At 43.6% G+C, this 19,703-nt stretch overlaps 1 protein-coding gene across 1 annotated transcript in view; it reads right to left on the reverse strand.

Moving 5' to 3' along the window:
* LOC142243895 (NFX1-type zinc finger-containing protein 1-like) overlaps positions 1-19,703 on the reverse strand; it is a 267,452-nt gene that overhangs the window by 123,179 nt on the left and 124,570 nt on the right. The window contains exon 7 of the mRNA XM_075316092.1: positions 18,314-18,570. Coding sequence (XP_075172207.1) covers positions 18,314-18,570 — 257 coding nt within the window. The remainder of the gene's footprint in view (positions 1-18,313; positions 18,571-19,703) is intronic.

Below are 19,703 nucleotides of genomic sequence, written 5' to 3' on the forward strand. Positions count from 1 at the left end.
TGGCTTGGGGATGAAACATGGGCCGTATATAATTATTGGGGCATAATTGGCCTTGTAGCATATTATTACAAAACGCATTAATATGGGGGTTTAAGATGTCAGGAAACTTTTTATAGTAAAGGTCTGTTAGCCCATCGGGGCTCGGCGCTTAATCTGGTTTTAGACTTTTAATAGTGTCACCAATTTCATCTTCAGTTATCAGTGAGTGTAGTGTATTTGCATGTCCAGGCGTTAGGACAGGTAGTTGTGAGAGATAAGAAAAATTCATCCATTTTTGTTTGGGAGAAGCTAAGATTATTGCTATATAGCTTTAGATAAAATGATGGAAGATCTTATGTACAGTTAGGTCCAGAAATATTTGGACAGTGACACAATTTTCGCGAGTTGGGCTCTGCATGCCACCACATTGGATTTAAAATGAAATCTCTACAACAGAATTCAAGTGCAGATTGTAACGTTTAATTTGAATGTTTGAACAAAAATATCTGATAGAAATTGTAGGAATTGTACACATTTCTTTACAAACACTCCACATTTTAGGGGGTCAAAAGTAATTGGACAAATAAACCAAACTAAAATATTTTTATTTTCAATATTTTGTTGCGAATCCTTTGGAGGCAATCACTGCCTTAAGTCTGGAACCCATGGACATCACCAAACGCTGGGTTTCCTCCTTCTTAATGCTTTGCCAGGCCTTTACAGCCACAGCCTTCAGGTCTTGCTTGTTTGTGGGTCTTTCCATCTTAAGTCTGGATTTGAGCAAGTTAAAAGCATGCTCAATTGGGTTAAGATCTGGTGATTGACTTGGCCATTGCAGAATGTTCCACTTTTTTGCACTCATGAATTCCTGGGTAGTTTTGGCTGTATGCTTGGGGTCATTGTCCATCTGTACTATGAAGCGCCGTCCGATCAACTTTGCGGCATTTGGCTGAATCTGGGCTGAAAGTATATCCCGGTACACTTCAGAATTCATCCGGCTACTCTTGTCTGCTGTTATGTCATCAATAAACACAAGTGACCCAGTGCCATTGAAAGCCATGCATGCCCATGCCATCACGTTGCCTCCACCATGTTTTACAGAGGATGTGGTGTGCCTTGGATCATGTGCCGTTCCCTTTCTTCTCCAAACTTTTTTCTTCCCATCATTCTGGTACAGGTTGATCTTTGTCTCATCTGTCCATAGAATACTTTTCCAGAACTGAGCTGGCTTCATGAGGTGTTTTTCAGCAAATTTAACTCTGGCCTGTCTATTTTTGGAATTGATGAATGGTTTGCATCTAGATGTGAACCCTTTGTATTTACTTTCATGGAGTCTTCTCTTTACTGTTGACTTAGAGACAGATACACCTACTTCACTGAGAGTGTTCTGGACTTCAGTTGATGTTGTGAACGGGTTCTTCTTCACCAAAGAAAGTATGCGGCGATCATCCACCACTGTTGTCATCCGTGGACGCCCAGGCCTTTTTGAGTTCCCAAGCTCAGCAGTCAATTCCTTTTTTCTCAGAATGTACCCGACTGTTGATTTTGCTACTACTTTCTTTTTTTTCAGCCTCAGGATGTTCTGCTTCACCTCAATTGAGAGTTCCTTAGACCGCATGTTGTCTGGTCACAGCAACAGCTTCCAAATGCAAAACCACACACCTGTAATCAACTCCAGACCTTTTAACTACTTTATTGATTACAGGTTAACGAGGGAGACGCCTTCAGAGTTAATTACAGCCCTTAGAGTCCCTTGTCCAATTACTTTTGGTTCCTTGAAAAAGAGGAGGCTATGCATTACAGAGCTATGAATCCTAAACCCTTTCTCCGATTTGGATGTGAAAACTCTCATATTGCAGCTGGGAGTGTGCACTTTCAGCCCATATTATATATATAATTGTATTTCTGAACATGTTTTTGTAAACAGCTAAAATAACAAAACTTGTGTCACTGTCCAAATATTTCTGGACCTAACTGTATCTTATTAGGGTGGGACATTATCTGTCCCTGATCATCTCGGATTAAAAAACTGAGTAAAGGTGCGATCTCAGAGTCTATGTGCTAGCATTTTATCTATGTTATTTCAATAGCAGTATAAGGAGCCCTGAGTCCATCTAATGGCCCTTTCTGTGAGTGTGGTGAAGAGTGTCTTTATTTGCATCTTAAGGCCCCTTCACACACTGCAACATCGCTAGCGATATCGCTGTAACGTCACCGGTTTTGTGACGTAATAGCGACCTCCCCAGTGACATTGCAGTGTGTGAAACGCATCAACGACCTGGCCCCCGCTGTGAGATCGTTGATCGATTAAAATACAATGGCACTATGGAAAACCCAGGGACACAAAGATGGGAAAATGACATCCGTCTTTCTCTTGCACAGTCCCTCAGATAGTGACTGAAATTTTCAACCGTCTCTCTGTGTCTCCGTTACCAGGGAAACCTAATGTAACCCCTTACTATCTAGCAGTGTGCCTGCCCTCTAGTGACACTTAGTGGCCATTTAAGTTATAGCATAAATATCTATATACATTAACAAACATGCAAGTTTATCTTATGTACATTTTCATTTTCAACCTGTTACACTCCACCCCACTTAAGATTTGGCGTCCCGACATGCAGCACATATTCTTCAGGGTTGTACCATATCGGAGGAACACCGGCCGTACTCCTTTCAGATCTTCGTAATTCAGTACCTGTCGTGTTCGTGGGGGCGATTTCCATGTCTGGCGGAGCAACGACACTTGGAGGTAGCTCTGGAGCAACTGGAATCTGCAATGCCGGATCTTGGTCATCTGGTGCCAAGTTGCTGAAATCATCACAGCAGTCACACACAAGGTTATTTGGCCGACCTGTGATTGGTGGATCAGGCGAGACAGGTGGGCATGTAGGTGTGTCGGAGATACACCTTTTCAACCAGTTCCGGTGCAACGTACGACGGGGCCCGAGATCACAGTGTACACATTTCCCCCTGTAAATGGTCTGTCCACCATAGTGTAAGGTGTAGCCTCCTACTGATCGTCCAACTTTCCACCTGGGCGAGTAACTCGTACAAGCACCCTATCGCCCACTAGGAACTCATCTCCATGCACCAGTCTACGATCTCGATGGGGATGGTCCCGCACTCGTTCCCCCACTATCCTTTGGATTTCCCGCAGCTTCCATTGGTGACTCTGAACCCATTCACTGGCTGTGCGATACTCAAGTTCCCCAGGTACTGACAAGCTCAGTTCCTCGACCTCCCTCCCAGGCCGCCCAAACATCATCATGTAAGGGGTAAACCCGGTAGTGTTATGGACTCTATTGTTAAAAGCCCACACAAGTTCAGGGATGAACTCAGTCCACCTCGCCTTCTGTTGCTGTTCAAGAGTCCTCAACATCTGTAGCAGCGTACGATTGAACCGCTCACAGGCCCCATTTCCTTGCGGATGGTAGGGTGTCGTTCGCGATTGTTTGATGACATAGACCTGTAGAAACTCAGTCATGAGTTTACCCTGGAAGCAAGCCCGTTGATCTGAATGTATCCGTTGTAGACACCTGTAGGTCGGTATAAAATGTTTACAGATTGCTTCCGCTGCGGATTCAGCGGTTTGGTCCTTGGTGGGGACAACCACGGCAAATTTTGTGAAGTGATCAGTCATCACCAGGCACGAATGATGCCCATTCCTAGAATACCCAATTGTCAGGTAATCTACCATTAACACCTCCAGCGGGGCAGATGTCACGATGGTTTGAACAGGGGCCCTTTGTTCAGGGGACTTATTCAACTCGCAGGGTTGGTATCTAGCACACACCTCCCTTACAACTTCTTCTAAGCCAGGAGTGTATACAAATCGGTGCAACCATCGATATGTTTTCTCAGGCCCAAGGTAAGCACCCTGGGTATGGGCCTCGCGAGCAATGTCTGGAGCTGCCGAGGATGGGATTACCACCTGCCATCGGTATCCTAACTCAGCCGGCAAGTAGATCCAGCGATACAACACTCCCTCTGCTATTGTCAGTCTGTCCCACTGCCGTAACAACTTTTGCTCCTCCAAGCTTAGCTGAGCTCTAGTTTTCACATCAGGCCAAGTTTTCTGATTCACCCACCCCTTTACTCGTGACAGCCCAGGGTCTGCGTTCTGTAGATCAGCCCATTCTTGACGAGTCTTCCCCAGCAATCTGGCTACTCGTGTCACCACCCCACTTGAACGTGCCAGATCTACAAATTCAGGTAATCGCCTCAGGTCAGGAATCTCGGTATCCTCGAGATCTTCGTCTACCTCACACCCTGGCGCATCTCGCGTTACCCGTGACAGGGCATCTGCGTTGGAGTTCTCTTTTCCGGACCGGAACCGAATCCGGTAATTAAATTTGGACATTCGCGCCACCCATCGCTGTTCTAATGCTCCCAGTTTGGCGTTCTCCAGATGAGCTAGCGGGTTGTTGTCTGTCATTCCAAGATCCTCTGACCCTGCTAGATACTCAGCAAATTTTTCGGTCATGGTCAACATCTCCAATTTGAATGAACTATAGTTATTAGGGTTGCGCTCAGTGTCCCGTAAGGACCGGCTGGCATACGCGACAACCCTCTCCCGTCCCTCTTGCTCTTGGGCCAACACTGCTCCCAGCCCATGCAGACTTACGTCTGTATACAGAGTAAAGGGTCGGTCAAAGCGAGCATATGCCAATAGAGGTGCCTGTACGAGAGCGGCCCGAATTTAATCGAACGCCTGTTGTTGTCGGTCGGTCCATCGAATAGGCTGATTCCTGGGGCCCTGAGATGTCCCCCTCAATAACTCATTCAATGGTTCAGACATCTTAGCGAAGTCCTTCACAAACCAACAATAGTATCCGGCCAAACCGAGGAAGGCCCGCACGTCTCTCACAGTCCTGGGGGTGGGCCACTCCTGGATAGCCTCTATCTTGCTCTCGGTCGGACGCACCCCATCCGCTGACACCACATGTCCCAGATATTCAATATGAGTCTGGAACAAGCGACACTTCTTGGGTTTGATCTTGAGGCCATTGTCCTTTAGCCATTGTAGCACTTGCCGGAGCTTCCTAAGGTGATCCTCAAACGAATCTCCAAATATAATTACATCGTCCAGATATATCAACACAGATTCAAAATTGTAATCACCTAGACAGTACTCCATCAGTCGCTGAAATGTGGCCGGGGCATTAGTCAGTCCGAAAGGCATTCGATTAAACTCATAGAGTCCCATTGGTAGGATGAAAGCTGTTTTTTGACGATCCTTAGCTGCCATGGGTACCTGCCAATATCCACTAGCCAGGTCCAATGTGGAGAAGTATTTTGCCTTTCCCAGAGCAGACAGAGACTCCTCAATCCTTGGCAACGGGTATGAGTCACGCACGGTCTGCGCGTTCAGCTTGCGGTAATCAACACAAAACCGTATAGACCCGTCCTTCTTCCAAACCAGTACAACCGGCGCAGCCCAGGGACTCTGACTCGGGCGGATCACGCCATTATCCAACATTTGCGCTAACATACTCTTGACCTCCTGATAAAGATTCGGGGGAATCTGGCTATATCTCTCTCGAATTGGGGCCACGTCCCCGGTGGGTATCTCGTGTTCTACCGCCTTTGTGCAGCCAAAGTCTTCATCACTCCTGGAAAAGGCAGACTGGTATTCCCATAGGGTAGTCTGTAGCTGGTGCACCTGTTCCGGCGTTAGCTGAGTTGTATCCATCCCCATCAGCTATATGATCTTCTTACCATTCCACATGGGCGTGGGAGACTCTTCTTCTCCTGCCTGCATCGACAGAGTCCAAGCAGTCTGGCGATTCGCTTTCAGCGTGAACTGATTCTTGTGGAGAACTTCTCCACTGCACACATACACATCAGCCAGTTTTGAGCCCGCCACCAAAGTCGCCTCATGGCTCTGCAAATTCAGGCACCTAACCGGCACCCTCCTATTTTGTACAGTGACCAGCGTCCTGGTGATCATGAAGCCTTCCATGCTTTCGGACTGTCTCACTGGCTCCAAAATTACTTCCACACCGTTCAGCTTCCTATGGGTCCCCACTGGCATCAACACCAGCTTCTCTTGACCCGGAGCGATAGTTACAGCGGGGTTACGTGGGACGTACACAGCTCCCACTGCTCTTCCTCCCGCTGAACTCTTCTGTATACCACACGAACAGACCACCTGCTGTAGGGCTCTCTGCATGACCTTATGAGTTGTTGCTCTTTTCCAGTATCCTGGGCCATCGCGCTCAAACAGAAGAGAATCCAGTTCCCTCAGGATGTTCATCCCTAGGACCACCGGGAGATTTGGCCTTGCCTGCGTCTTCACGAGTATCACTCCCTTGGTTCCCAGCTCCTGTCCACATAGCTGCACCTTCATCCATGCGATACCCGCTACTGGAATCTCTTCATTGTTAGCCGCTTTCAGTTTTAATAAATGCCCCGATTCTGGTTTAGCAGCCTCCTTGAAGTACGTCTGGAAATATTCTACCGGCATAGTTGTTACCTCTGATCCAGTGTCTACCAGACACACAACTTTCTTCCCAGCAAACTGTACCTCCAGTACAGGACTCTCCGCAATCAGATCTTCTGAGCAAAGTTCGGACATTGGTTCTGGGTTCTGCCTCGCCGTATGCCCGGCTACAGCGAGGGCTTCCCTTTTACCACTGTCAGTTTCTTCTGTTCTGCCCCTCTGACAATCTCGTTGCAGATGTACAAGCCCTCCACATCTCCAACACTGGATAGGCCCTCTCATCCCACTTCTTGCTGCCTCTGATCTGGGACGGGCCGCTGTTCCTTGTGCATAAGGCAGTGACTGCATCTACAAAATAGGAGGCAGCATTTGTCCAGGCATTGGAGTACAGGGTTCCATTGATGCTTGATAGGCCAAAGGCATCCCCTGAGCCTGCATTTTTTGCATCTGTTCTGCCAGACCCTCCACAGTCTTCTACAAGACTGCTAGCTGTACCTGGACAGGGTCTCGACTCAATTCCCTTGTGTCAACCACCTGCATGTTACTCCATTTCGGGGCAGGCTTCACCTCCAGGGTCCGCGCCACTGCCTCTTCTTGTATTTCAGCGTAGGTAACACCAGGGGTACTCCTTGCCTTCAGTAGTAGTTCACTTCTTAACATCTCATTTTGGAGCCCCTCAATGAACTGATCCCGTAAAATGCGATCAACCTCGGCCTCAGCGCCCACCGTTACATTCGACTTCTTCTTAATTTCCTGATGCAATTCTTCCAATGCAATGCCATACTGGATCAGACTTTCTCCGGTCCTCTGGGTACGAGCGAAAAACTGTACTCGCAGTTGTCCAGCCGCTGCTACATGGTCAAAAGACTTTTCCAAGACCTGAATTATTTCATCCACTGTCTTTCGCTGACCTTCTGGATTCAGCAGAACAACCTTGCGGGCATCCCCCTCCAGAGCATTCAGTGCGACCTCGGGTTGCAGTTGCCAAATATGTAACGAATGAATGCCAGTCGTTATGACTATTAAGATACGATGGCACTATGGAAAACCCAGGGACACAAAGATGGTGAATAACAATTTTCTTTATATAAAAAAAACAGTTCTCTTACAATGTATGGGCCACAACAGCCCGGAATAAACAATGACAGTTTATGCAACTTGGAGGACTTCAAGTGTCGGTCTGTAGGGATGAAGTGGACTATATTTCCCCCACTATACCGCTCCCTCTCTTATCTATTAATGGGGCTTACCCGGGTGCACTACTACAGATAATGGCACGTGATCCCTCCAAGGGTATAATCTTACAACCACCTCCCCTTATGTTTACAATGCAATCAGGGTACCCGGCCACCTCCCCATATACAGTCAGCAACAATCAAATATATGTACATGTACCTCTATTCAATATTCTGTACCTCACTTCCCCCAGACAGTGTGATGAAGCAAAGGCAGAATAGTCTTATTATCAGCACAACACAGCTTAACCTCGAATAACTTCCGGTTCAGAGCAAACGCCTCAAGATAAACAAGTAACACAGCTCCTTCTCAGTAAATAACTCAGTAAATAATCTGTAGAATAATCCTCCTTCTTCTTTATCCTATCTATCTGTCCCTGACTGACTATTATACACTTCACTCAAGATGGCGTCCGTCCCCTCAGACTGCTTCTGATTCACTCTTAGATGATTTTATCCAAACAGTTTCTGGAGAAAAATTCACTCAGATGAATTCCCCTCGTCAGGGACAGTAGGAGCTCCAAGGAAAAAAAACGAGTAAGCAGTCCACAAAAGGAAGAAAAAAAAAACAGGCAATCCTACAAATCCGAACATGGGAAAATGACATCCGTCTTTCTCTTGCACAGTCCCTCAGATCCTGACTGAAATTTTCAACCATCTCTCTGTGTCTCCGTTACCAGGGAAACCTAATGTAACCCCTTACTGTCTAGCAGTGTGCCTGCCCTCTAGTGACACCTAGTGGCCATTTAAGTTATAGCATAAATATCTATATACATTAAAGGGAACCTGTCATGAGAAATGTCCCCTAAAACCTCACAGATTCCCCCTCTGCAGCTCCTGGGCTGCATTCTATAAAGGTCCCTGTTATGATTGTGGCCACTTTCTGACCTAAAAAAAGTGTTTATAAAGTTGTACCTTTTTTGCTTCTGATTCTGTAAATACGTCCCGGGGGCGGGCTGCCTGATGGCCGTTAGTCTGCCCCCTGGTCCTGTATGCCGCCCCCCTCGCTGATTACAATAATGCTGGACGCCGCCCCCTGCTACATCCATCGCCGCGCATGCCCAGTGCCCATCTGTCGGGGATGAGCACTGTGCCTAGCGTCACCGCTGGTGACGTGCACGCAGGGTTAAGATTATGGGCGGTGCTGTGATGTTTATCGGCCTGCTTCGTTCTGCGCAAGCGCGCTGCTGGTAATCTGATCTCCGCGTCTCCTCCTGATCGGTGTAGTCACCGCTCCTCCCATCTATTTCCTGCCTCGGGGCAAGATGGGAAGGAGGTGACGTGGGGGTCAGCAGCAGCGCGCTTGCGCAGAACGAAGCAGGCCGAGGGGGCAAGCGCGGCCCCGCGATTATGGGCGGTTGCTTAGGAATAAACATCACAGCACCGCCCATAATCTTAACCCTGCGTGCACGTCACCAGCGGTGACGCTAGGCACAGTGCTCATCCCCGACAGATGGGCACTGGGCATGCGCGGCGATGGATGTAGCAGGGGGCGGCGTCCAGCATTATTGTAATCAGCGATGGGGGCGGCATACAGGACCAGGGGGCAGAATAACGGCCATCAGGCAGCCCGCCCCCGGGACGTATTTACAGAATCAGAAGCAAAAAAGGTACAACTTTATAAACACTTTTTTTAGGTCAGAAAGTGGCCACAATCATAACAGGGACCTTTATAGAATGCAGCCCAGGAGCTGCAGAGGGGGAATCTGTGAGGTTTTAGGCGACATTTCTCATGACAGGTTCCCTTTAACAAACATGCAAGTTTATCTTATGTACATTTTCATTTTCAACCTGTTACAGCTACACATCTCTCAGGAACATTTTTTGGTCCTTTCTTTCCCGCTTTACAGAATACATCGGTGTGTTTGACAGCGTTCGTTATAGACTTCCCTTTCAAATAGCTGCTTTGACACGTCCCCAACGACCAGCTGGGTCGTTCTGCAGGTCCGTATCGCTGCTGCGTCGTTGGCCAGGTCTGCCTGTTTAACAGCTCACCAGAGACTTCCCAGCGATCCCAGCCAGGTCGGGATCGCTGGTGGGATCGCTAGAAAGTCTCAGTGTGTAAAGGGGCCTATAAGGTCGAATATTCGTTTAGTGCCAATTCTAATTTAGCTAATTGTTTTTCTAGGTCTGTTTGAGCACTTAGTCTGTCTTTTTCCTCTTTGAGGCTATTCTTATGAGGACGCCCGTCATGTATTTTTTATGGGCTAGAAATATGTTCCCTGCTGACACATCTGGAGAGAGATTTGTGGAGAAGTAATTCACTAGTTCTAACATTACTTGCGTTCTAATTTTAGGATTTGCTAGGAGCGACAAAATTAAGTTTCCATCTCTATAGTGATAATGTACTAAAGCCTAGTTTAAAGACAGTTAGCACACTATTATGATCAGACCATGTGCAGGTGATATGTCTAGAAGATAGCATAAATGGTAAATTTACTGTGTTTGTCAGAATTATATCTATTCTGGAGTATGGGTAACTACATTTGAGAGAGGTAAGAATATCCTCTAGTGGACCCATGTGATTCTCTCCATGTATCAGTCAGTCTGTGCAATTAAAATATGTTTAATAAAGCTTTTTTTTTCAGTTTTAGAGATATTCACATGATTTTTCAATGAGCTATCGAGTTCTGGGTCTTTGGTGAGATTAAAGTCCACCCCCCAAATTAATACTTAAGGGTATGTTTAGCAATGAGAATGAAATAGCTTTAAGAGTCTTTATTGTAATGTTGGAGGGCTTAACTATTAATAAGATTTTTTTTTATTGTACTGTACCCCATAGAATTACATATCTCCCTTCTGAATCTGCGCACATATTTTCTAGTATAAGACGGAACACGTTATGAAGTAGAATTCCACTCCTCTGTTTTTTTCAGTGTTTGATGCCAAATAGAATCTAGTATAGCGAGTAAAAAAGCATTTAGGATAGGAATCAACAAAGAAGTGAGTCTCCTGGAGAAACAAGACACCATCTTTTTTGTCAGCTGTATGATAAAAACACATAGTTTTGACTAAGTTATTTTTACAGTCTTCACTGGAGAGTTATCTATTGAGACAGATTTATACATCGGTTGTTACGGATGCAGCAATACCAAATATGTCTACTTCTTTTTTTTCTTTTAGTCTTTATTTTTCTAATTTTTTTAAAAATATTTTTCCATTTTTTTACTCAGTCTCCATATATTGAAGCCACCAGGGAGACCAACAGTGGCATCCACAGACTCTATTCTTTCACCTCTTGCCAAATTCATTGACAAGATCCTCTCACCTCTTGTTCCTTTGATTCCATCATTCCTTAAGGATAAAAGCCATTTCCTCATGTTACTTAAGGAAATCTGTTTTACCGGAGAATAGTCTTCTCGTTACTATGGATGTTAACAGTCTTTACAGCAGCATCAATCATGATGCTGGTATTGAAGCGATTACTTGGTTTCTTGAGCATTTCTCCAACTTTTTTAGTGAACAAAAAGAGTTATGTAGGGACTTCCTTGAAATATTCCTTAAAGAAAATGTCTTTCTGTTCCGTGATCAATTTTATGTGCAGCGGAAAGGGACCGCCATGGGCTCACACATGGCGCCCCCGTACGTTAATATATTCATGGCATATTTTGAATAAAAATACATCACCAATCATCCATTGACACTGTCCCATATCACGCTATGGAAATATTTATATTTATAGATAATGTTTTTATCATCTGGAACGGACCAGTTGATGCATTATTATAATTTTTTAATGAAATTAACATCTTTATGCCAGGTTTAACATTCACGATAGATCACGATAGACACAGAATTAATTTCCTTGACACTATGGTTATACATAATCCGGATCATACTATCTCGACAGATCTCTTTGTTAAACCCACTGATCAAAACAGTCTTCTTCATTATTCTAGCAGTCATCCTCTACACATCAAGAAGTCCTTACCCCACTCTCAGCATACCCGTATTACCAGAATCGTTTCTGACCCTTGTGCTCGCCAAGCTAGACATCAGATGACTACACCGTGTGCAGAATTATTAGGCAAATGAGTATTTTGATCACATGATAATTTTTATACATGTTGTCCTACTCCAAGTTGTATAGGCTTGAGAGCCAACTACCTATTAAGTAAATCAGGTGATGTGCATCTCTGGGTGTGGTGTAATGACATCAACACCCTATATAAGGTGTGCTTAATTATTAGGCAACTTCCTTTCCTTTGGCAAAATGGGTCAGAAGAGAGATTTGATGGGCTCTGAAAAGTCCAAAATTGTGAGATGTCTTGCAGAGGGATGCAGTAGTCTTGAAATTGCCAAACTTTTGAAGCGTTATCACCGAACAATCAAGCGTTTCATGGCAAATAGCCAATATGGTCTCAAGAAGCGTGTTGGGCAAAAAAGGCGCAAAATAACTGCCCATGAATTGAGCAAAATCAAGCGTGAAGCTGCCAAGATGCCATTTGCCACCAGCTTGGCCATATTTGAGAGCTGCAACGTTACTGGAGTATCAAAAAGCACAAGGTGTGCCATACTCAGGGATATGGCCAAGGTAAGGAAGGCTGAAAAACGACCACCTTTGAACAGCAAACATAAGATAAAACGTCAAGACTGGGTCAAGAAATATCTTAAGACTGATTTTTGAAAGATTTTATGAACTGGTGAAATGAGAGTGACTCTTGATGGGCCAGAGGCTGGATCAGTAAAAGGCAGAGAGCTCCACTCCGACTCAGACGCCAGCAAGGTGGAGGTGGGGTACTGGTATGGGCTGGTATCATCAAAGATGAACTTGTGGGACCTTTTCGGGTTGAGGATGGAGTGAAGCTCAACTCCCATACCTACTGCCAGTTTCTGGAAGACAACTTCTTTAAGCAGTGATACAAGAAGAAGTTGGTATTGTTCAAGAAAAACATGATTTTCATGCAGGACAATGCTCCATCACATGCATCCAACTACTCCACAGCATGGCTGGCCAGTAAAGGTCTAAAAGATGAAAAAATAATGACATGGCTCCCTTGTTCACCTGATCTGAACTCCATAGAGAACCTGTGGTCACTTATGTGAAAGCTACACGGAGGGAAAACAGTACACCTCTTGGAACCGTGTCTGGGAGGCTGTGGTGGCTGCTGCACGCAATGTTGATCATAAACAGATCAAGCAACTGACAGAATCTATGGATGGTAGGCTGTTGAGTATAATCATAAAGAAAGGTGGCTATATTGGTCACCAATTTGTTTGGGTTTTGTTTTTGCATGTCAGAAATGTTTATTTCTAAATTTTTTGCAGTTATATTGGTTTACCTGGTGAAAATAAACAAGTGAGATGGAAATATATTTGTTTTTTTATGAAGTTGCCTAATAATTCTTCACAGTAATAGTTACCTGCAAAAACAGGTATCCTCCTAAGCTGGCCAAATCTAAAAAAAAGCTTAAGCTGTCACAGCAAACCATCCGAGTGACTGAAGCGAGAAGCGCGATCGGCGGTGCTGTCACTCAGGTATTTGCTGTCACAGCTTGAGTCCTCAACCGCTGATAGAGCGACTCTCTTCAGTGCTGTACGATTTAGACACGCCCACCGGCGGCTGTGATTGGTTGCAGTCAGACAGCTGTCACTCAGCATGGGGGCTCGTCTAACTGCAACCAATCGCAGATGGGGGAGGAGTCAATATGTATGAGGCTAATGAGCGGGTCGGGAAGAAGATGAGAGGTGGGGGAGCAGTGTGACCGTTGGTGATCGGTAAGCATGTACTGCTTGGGGGGAAAGAGAGGGAGCGCAAGAAAGACAGAGACACCGACACAGGCACCGACACTGACACGGCACCGACACTCACGTGCAACACACTGACACTGACACAGCATCGACACTGACATGGGTACGACACTGACACAGGCACCGATACACGGACACGACACACGGACACCGGCATGGCAAAATCACTCCAGCATTGATTTTGTCATTCTGGAACTAAGTTGGTGAGCTGCGTTTTTGTTGACAAAACCGCAGGTAAAACGCATGCAAAATGCATGCCAAATGCACCAATTTGATAGCATGCATTTTTCCTTGCGTTTTTGATGCCCTCATTGATTTCAATGGGTGACAAATGTTCACAAAAACGCAAGAAAGAATGAACATGCTGCATCTATTTTGTCACAAAGTTTTGATTAATAAAAAACGCTGACAAATAAACTGCAACGTGCGCATAGCAAATCTGACTTCTCATACACTTTGCTGGGAAGTCAAATGTCAGAAAGTTCTGACAGCAAAACTGCACCAAAAAACTCGGCAAAAACGCGTCAAAAACGCAGCGTGCGCATGTAGCCTTACATTGCAGATTCCCATAGCAGTGTTATATTTCCCCATAAGAATATTGCAGGCTTTATACAGCAAGTGTACAAGTGTATTGTTCAGATAGGATCATTAGCCAGGTAGATGTTTTTTTAGTATATTGATTAGCTTTGGCTTTTTCCCAGGTTTCCATATCTCATTGAATCATGGTTTTTGTTGTATCCTGATAAGGAGTAATCATCCAGGATCAACCCTAATTTTTTTTTTTTGCTGTGATATATGCAAGTCCTGTGACATAGGTTGCCATAGTAATTATCAGGTACGGTATATTCTTCATTACATGTTTTGTTTTTTAGTACATCGTGTCCTTGAATTACTTTTTATCACCATACTTTATTCTTGCAGAATTTTAAAGGCAGAAACTTAAAATTAACTTTTCCACGGTTCGGTGGTAATGCCATTTCCTGTTGTTCCAATAAGCCTTATACAGGCATCAGGTCTTTGACTAGGTATTTTACCATTCATCATTGATTGTTGTTTTGTATTGCTGCTGGTTGCCCTTTATCTACGATACACACATATATTTATATGGATATGTACTTAGTATATTTACAGGGCGCCAAGTATCTCTGAAGTTCTGTTTTTGCAGTGCGTGGCTATATTCTGTTACCACGGGTTTGACTCATACAACCCAGCTCTTGAATCTTTGGACACTTCGGTAATTGACAGTTTTTTGGTCATTCAGATATGATGTACATCTTATTCATAACCATATTTTCTTGCTTTGTATATACATATAAAAACTTTATATCTCTATAGTCCTAACCCATAGATGAGACATTATTTATCCTGGACTGTACTGATAGGATCGTCACATTCTAGCTAATTATATGCCATAATGGTGAGTTTTTACTGAGGTGTTATCCTTGTCCTTGACATTAACATGTGGTCTATATAATATATACATTTTTCACCCATCACCTTTTTTCACTTTTACCTCACATTGGCATTTCACGCTTCTTCTGTTCCATTAATATATTCTCCTTATTTTCTTTTTTCTTATTATATCTAGATCACTTTGTTTTCTCCTACATACTATATATACTGAATAACTGCCTTTGGGTTTTTTTATTCTCTTTATCTTGTCAAAATAATGTTAAAAAAATATATTTCTGTTATGTATCATATTGTAAAAATTCTTTATTTTGTCTATGTCATTCAGACAGTTTATTGAAAAAAGGCATGAAATAGCCGAAACGTATATTGGACGCTGCCATTTTTTGAAGATCAAGTTTGAACCAATAAAAACAGAATAATTGCATCTGGACTTGTCTTTTTCATTTTTGTATTGAGTGCCGGAGTACTATCTTTTGTCTATATGGGACAATGTCTTACAATTATCGCAGCTGAACTGTAGTGCAGTTATCAGACCTACACTGTGAAAGTATGATCATGCTGCAGGGATGATCCCTGATGTCTTCCTTAGGCAGGTGATCTGGAAGTTGGCATGACGACCTCAGGTCAAAATGACGACGATCAGGCCCTCGCGATTACATCACGAGGGCACCAATCAGAGGGGAGAGTGATCCCTCTCCCAATCCCTAACTGCCATGATTCATATTGATCTCGGCATTTAGGGAGATAAACAGCTGGGGACTGTCCCTGGCTGAGACCTGGCTGAGAGGGCAAGGGCTCAGCTGTCGGGAAAGCCGAGTCTACGGCAGCACGTGCAATCATCACAACATACCTATACATCCTTTGTTGGGAACTACTTCCCTTCCAAGATGTATAGGTACGCCCATGGTAGGGAATGGGAAGTAAGATCAATGTGTGCAATACTTATGTGATGGATGCCACAGATCCTGACACTTCCACTTGTGATTAGTCCTAAATCCAGAGGAAGTGGTTTAAACATTTTTAGGTTAGCTCTCTATGGGTCCAATACTTAGGCAGTTGTATTTCTCCAGGGCACCCAGCCAATATCATCCCTGGTAACCATGTGGTAGTCAAAAACCATACCTTGATGAAAGAAAACAGTGACTTAATTTTGTGGCTCTCACAAACCATACTCCGCAGCAGCTGATGTCACACATTAGCTCCAGGAACCTGCGTGTATACGGTAGTTACCAGGGATTTTACTAGCTGGAGCACACAGTAGAAACATGTACACGATGACACTCATGAAACAACGTAGAGATATGGTAAATGATATCCATCATCTATCTCGCATGCCTATCCGTTCTAAGGACATAAAAAGTGATACTTTGAAGATTACTAAATTAATTGACACTAACATGAAATACAAAGTGCCACAAAAAAACACCTCCTAATTATTTGGATAGATAGATAATATATATATATACATATACAGTTAGGTCCAGAAATATTTGGACAGTGACACAAGTTTTGTAATTTTAGCTGTTTACAAAAACATGTTCAGAAATACAATTATATATATAATATGGACTGAAAGTGCACACTCCCAGCTGCAATATGAGAGTTTTCACATCCAAATCGGAGAAAGGGTTTAGGAATCATAGCTCTGTAATGCATAGCCTCCTCTTTTTCAAGGGACCAAAAGTAATTGGACAAGGGACTCTAAGGGCTGCAATTAACTCTGAAAGCGTCTCCCTCGTTAACCTGTAATCAATGAAGTAGTTAAAAGGTCTGGGGTTGATTACAGGTGTGTGGTTTTGCATTTGGAAGCTGTTGCTGTGACCAGACAACATGCGGTCTAAGGAACTCTCAATTGAGGTGAAGCAGAACATCCTGAGGCTGAAAAAAAAGAAAAAATCCATCAGAGAGATAGCAGACATGCTTGGAGTAGCAAAATCAACAGTCGGGTACATTCTGAGAAAAAAGGAATTGACTGGTGAGCTTGGGAACTCAAAAAGGCCTGGGCGTCCACGGATGACAACAGTGGTGGATGATCGCCGCATACTGTCTTTGGTGAAGAAGAACCCGTTCACAACATCAACTGAAGTCCAGAACACTCTCAGTGAAGTAGGTGTATCTGTCTCTAAAGGCTACTTTACATGCTGCGACATCGCTAGTGATCTCATTAGCGATGTGAAATTCTAGAGCGCAAGTGCGATCTTTCGAGATCGTACATAGGTCATTTTACGCATGTGCGATCTCGACAGGTCGCACTTGCGATCTAGAATTTCACATCGCTAATAAGATCGCTAGCGATGTCGCAGCATGTAAAGTAGCCTTTAGTCAACAGTAAAGAGAAGACTCCATGAAAGTAAATACAAAGGGTTCACATCTAGATGCAAACCATTCATCAATTCCAAAAATAGACAGGCCAGAGTTAAATTTGCTGAAAAACACCTCATGAAGCCAGCTCAGTTCTGGAAAAGTATTCTATGGACAGATGAGACAAAGATCAACCTGTACCAGAATGATGGGAAGAAAAAAGTTTGGAGAAGAAAGGGAACGGCACATGATCCAAGGCACAGCACATCCTCTATAAAACATGGTGGAGACAACGTGATGGCATGGGCATGCATGGGTTTCAATGGCACTGGGTCACTTGTGTTTATTGATGTCATAACAGCAGACAAGAGTAGCCGGATGAATTCTGAAGTGTACCGGGATATACTTTCAGCCCAGATTCAGCCAAATGCTGCAAAGTTGATCGGACGGCGCTTCATAGTACAGATGGACAATGACCCCAAGCATACAGCCAAAGCTACCCAGGAGTTCATGAGTGCAAAAAAGTGAAACATTCTGCAATGGCCAAGTCAATCGCCAGATCTTAACCCAATTGAGCATGCATTTCACTTGCTCAAATCCAGACTTAAGACGGAAAAACCCACAAACAAGCAAGACCTGAAGGCTGCGGCTGTAAAGGCCTGGCAAAGCATCAAGAAGGAGGAAACCCAGCGTTTGGTGATGTCCATGGGTTCCAGACTTAAGGCAGTGATTGCCTCCAAAGGATTCGCAACAAAATATTGAAAATAAAAATATTTTGTTTGGGTTTGGTTTATTTGTCCAATTACTTTTGACCTCCTAAAATGTGGAGTGTTTGTAAAGAAATGTGTACAATTCCTACAATTTCTATCAGATATTTTTGTTCAAACCTTCAAATTAAACGTTACAATCTGCACTTGAATTCTGTTGTAGAGGTTTCATTTCAAATCCAATGTGGTGGCATGCAGAGCCCAACTCGCGAAAATTGTGTCACTGTCCAAATATTTCTGGACCTAACTGTATATATACACAGTATATATACTGTAAATATTGGCATTAAAATTTGTACAGGCATTACAAAGTTATGGGCTTTGTCTGGAAGGCTAAAACTGGCTTGGAAATTAGTTAACACATGTTTATCGAAATAGATGTAGATGTTCATTATATAGCTAACTGTTATAGGAGGATTCTTTACCTGAAAGTCATCTTGATAATCAGATTCTGTATCAGTTGCAAGATCTTCACTTTCATGCTCATCTTCATCCTCATCTAGTACAAATATCAAAGACTCTTTCTTTGACATTTTTGCAGACTGTCGTGCCATTTCAATCTCATTCCTAATGTCATCTTCTTCAATCTTTCGGTCGGCTTCTGCTAGTTCAACTTCATTGCTTACTTTTATAAACTCGTCATCTTCAGCCTCTCTAACCCTGAGATCTTTAATGAGCTTATCTGAAATAAAATTAAAGCATGAATTACATATTAACCCCTTCACGACCGGCCGATTTTTCGCTTTCCTTTTTTTTTTTCGCCATTCTTTTTCTGAGAGACGTAACTTTTTTTATTTTTCAGTCAATATGGTTATGTGAGGGCTCATTTTTTGCGGAACGAGCTGTACTTTTAAATGAAACCATCAGTTTTACCATATAGTGTACTGGAAAACGGCAAAAAAAATTCCAAATGCAGAAAAATTGCAAAAAAAGTGCGATAGCACTATGGTTTTTGAGATATTTTATTCACTGTGTTCACTATATGGTAAAACTGATGTGTGGGTGTGATGCCTCAGGTCAGTGCGAGTTCGTAGACACCAAACATGTATAGGTTTACTTTTATATAAGGGGTTAAAAAAAAATCGGACGTTTGTCCGAAAAAAGTGGCACACGTTTTACGCCATATTCCGTGACCCGTAGCGTTCTCATTTTTCGGGATCTATGGCTCAGTGATGGCTTATTTTTTGCATCTCGAGCTGACGTTTTTAACGGTACCATTTTTGCACAGATGCTACGTTTTGATCGCCTCTTATTGCATTTTGCGCAAAAGTTGTGGCGACAAAAAAAACTTCGTTTTGCCGTTTGGAATTTTTTTGCCGCTACGCCGTATACTGACCAGATTAATTGATTTTATATTTTGATAGATCGGGCGTTTCTGAACGCGGCGATACCAAAAGTGTGTATATCTTTTATTTTTTTAACCCTTTAATTTTCAATGGGGCGAATGGGGGGTGATTTGAACTTTTAGGTTTTTTTTTAATTTTTTAAAACTTTTTTTAACTTTTTTTTTTATTTTACTAGTCCCCCTAGGGAGCTATTGCGATCAGCAATCCGATCGCTCTGCAGTATCTGCTGATCACAGCTACACAGCTGTAAACAGCAGATACGCTCTCTTTCTCTTTTGCTGTGCCGCTGGAACAGCGAAAGTGAAAGCAAGTCATGTGTAGTACAGGAGTCATCACATGACCCTGTGCTACAATGACAACTATCGGAAGTCATGTGATTGCGTCACGTGACTTCCGGTATCGGGCGGTAAGTAAAACTTTACCGCGATCGCGCTTATAATGGCGCTGTCACGTATTGACAGCGCCATTT

This window comes from Anomaloglossus baeobatrachus, chromosome 6, assembly GCF_048569485.1.
Source record: "Anomaloglossus baeobatrachus isolate aAnoBae1 chromosome 6, aAnoBae1.hap1, whole genome shotgun sequence".
Classification (NCBI taxonomy): domain Eukaryota; kingdom Metazoa; phylum Chordata; class Amphibia; order Anura; family Aromobatidae; genus Anomaloglossus; species Anomaloglossus baeobatrachus.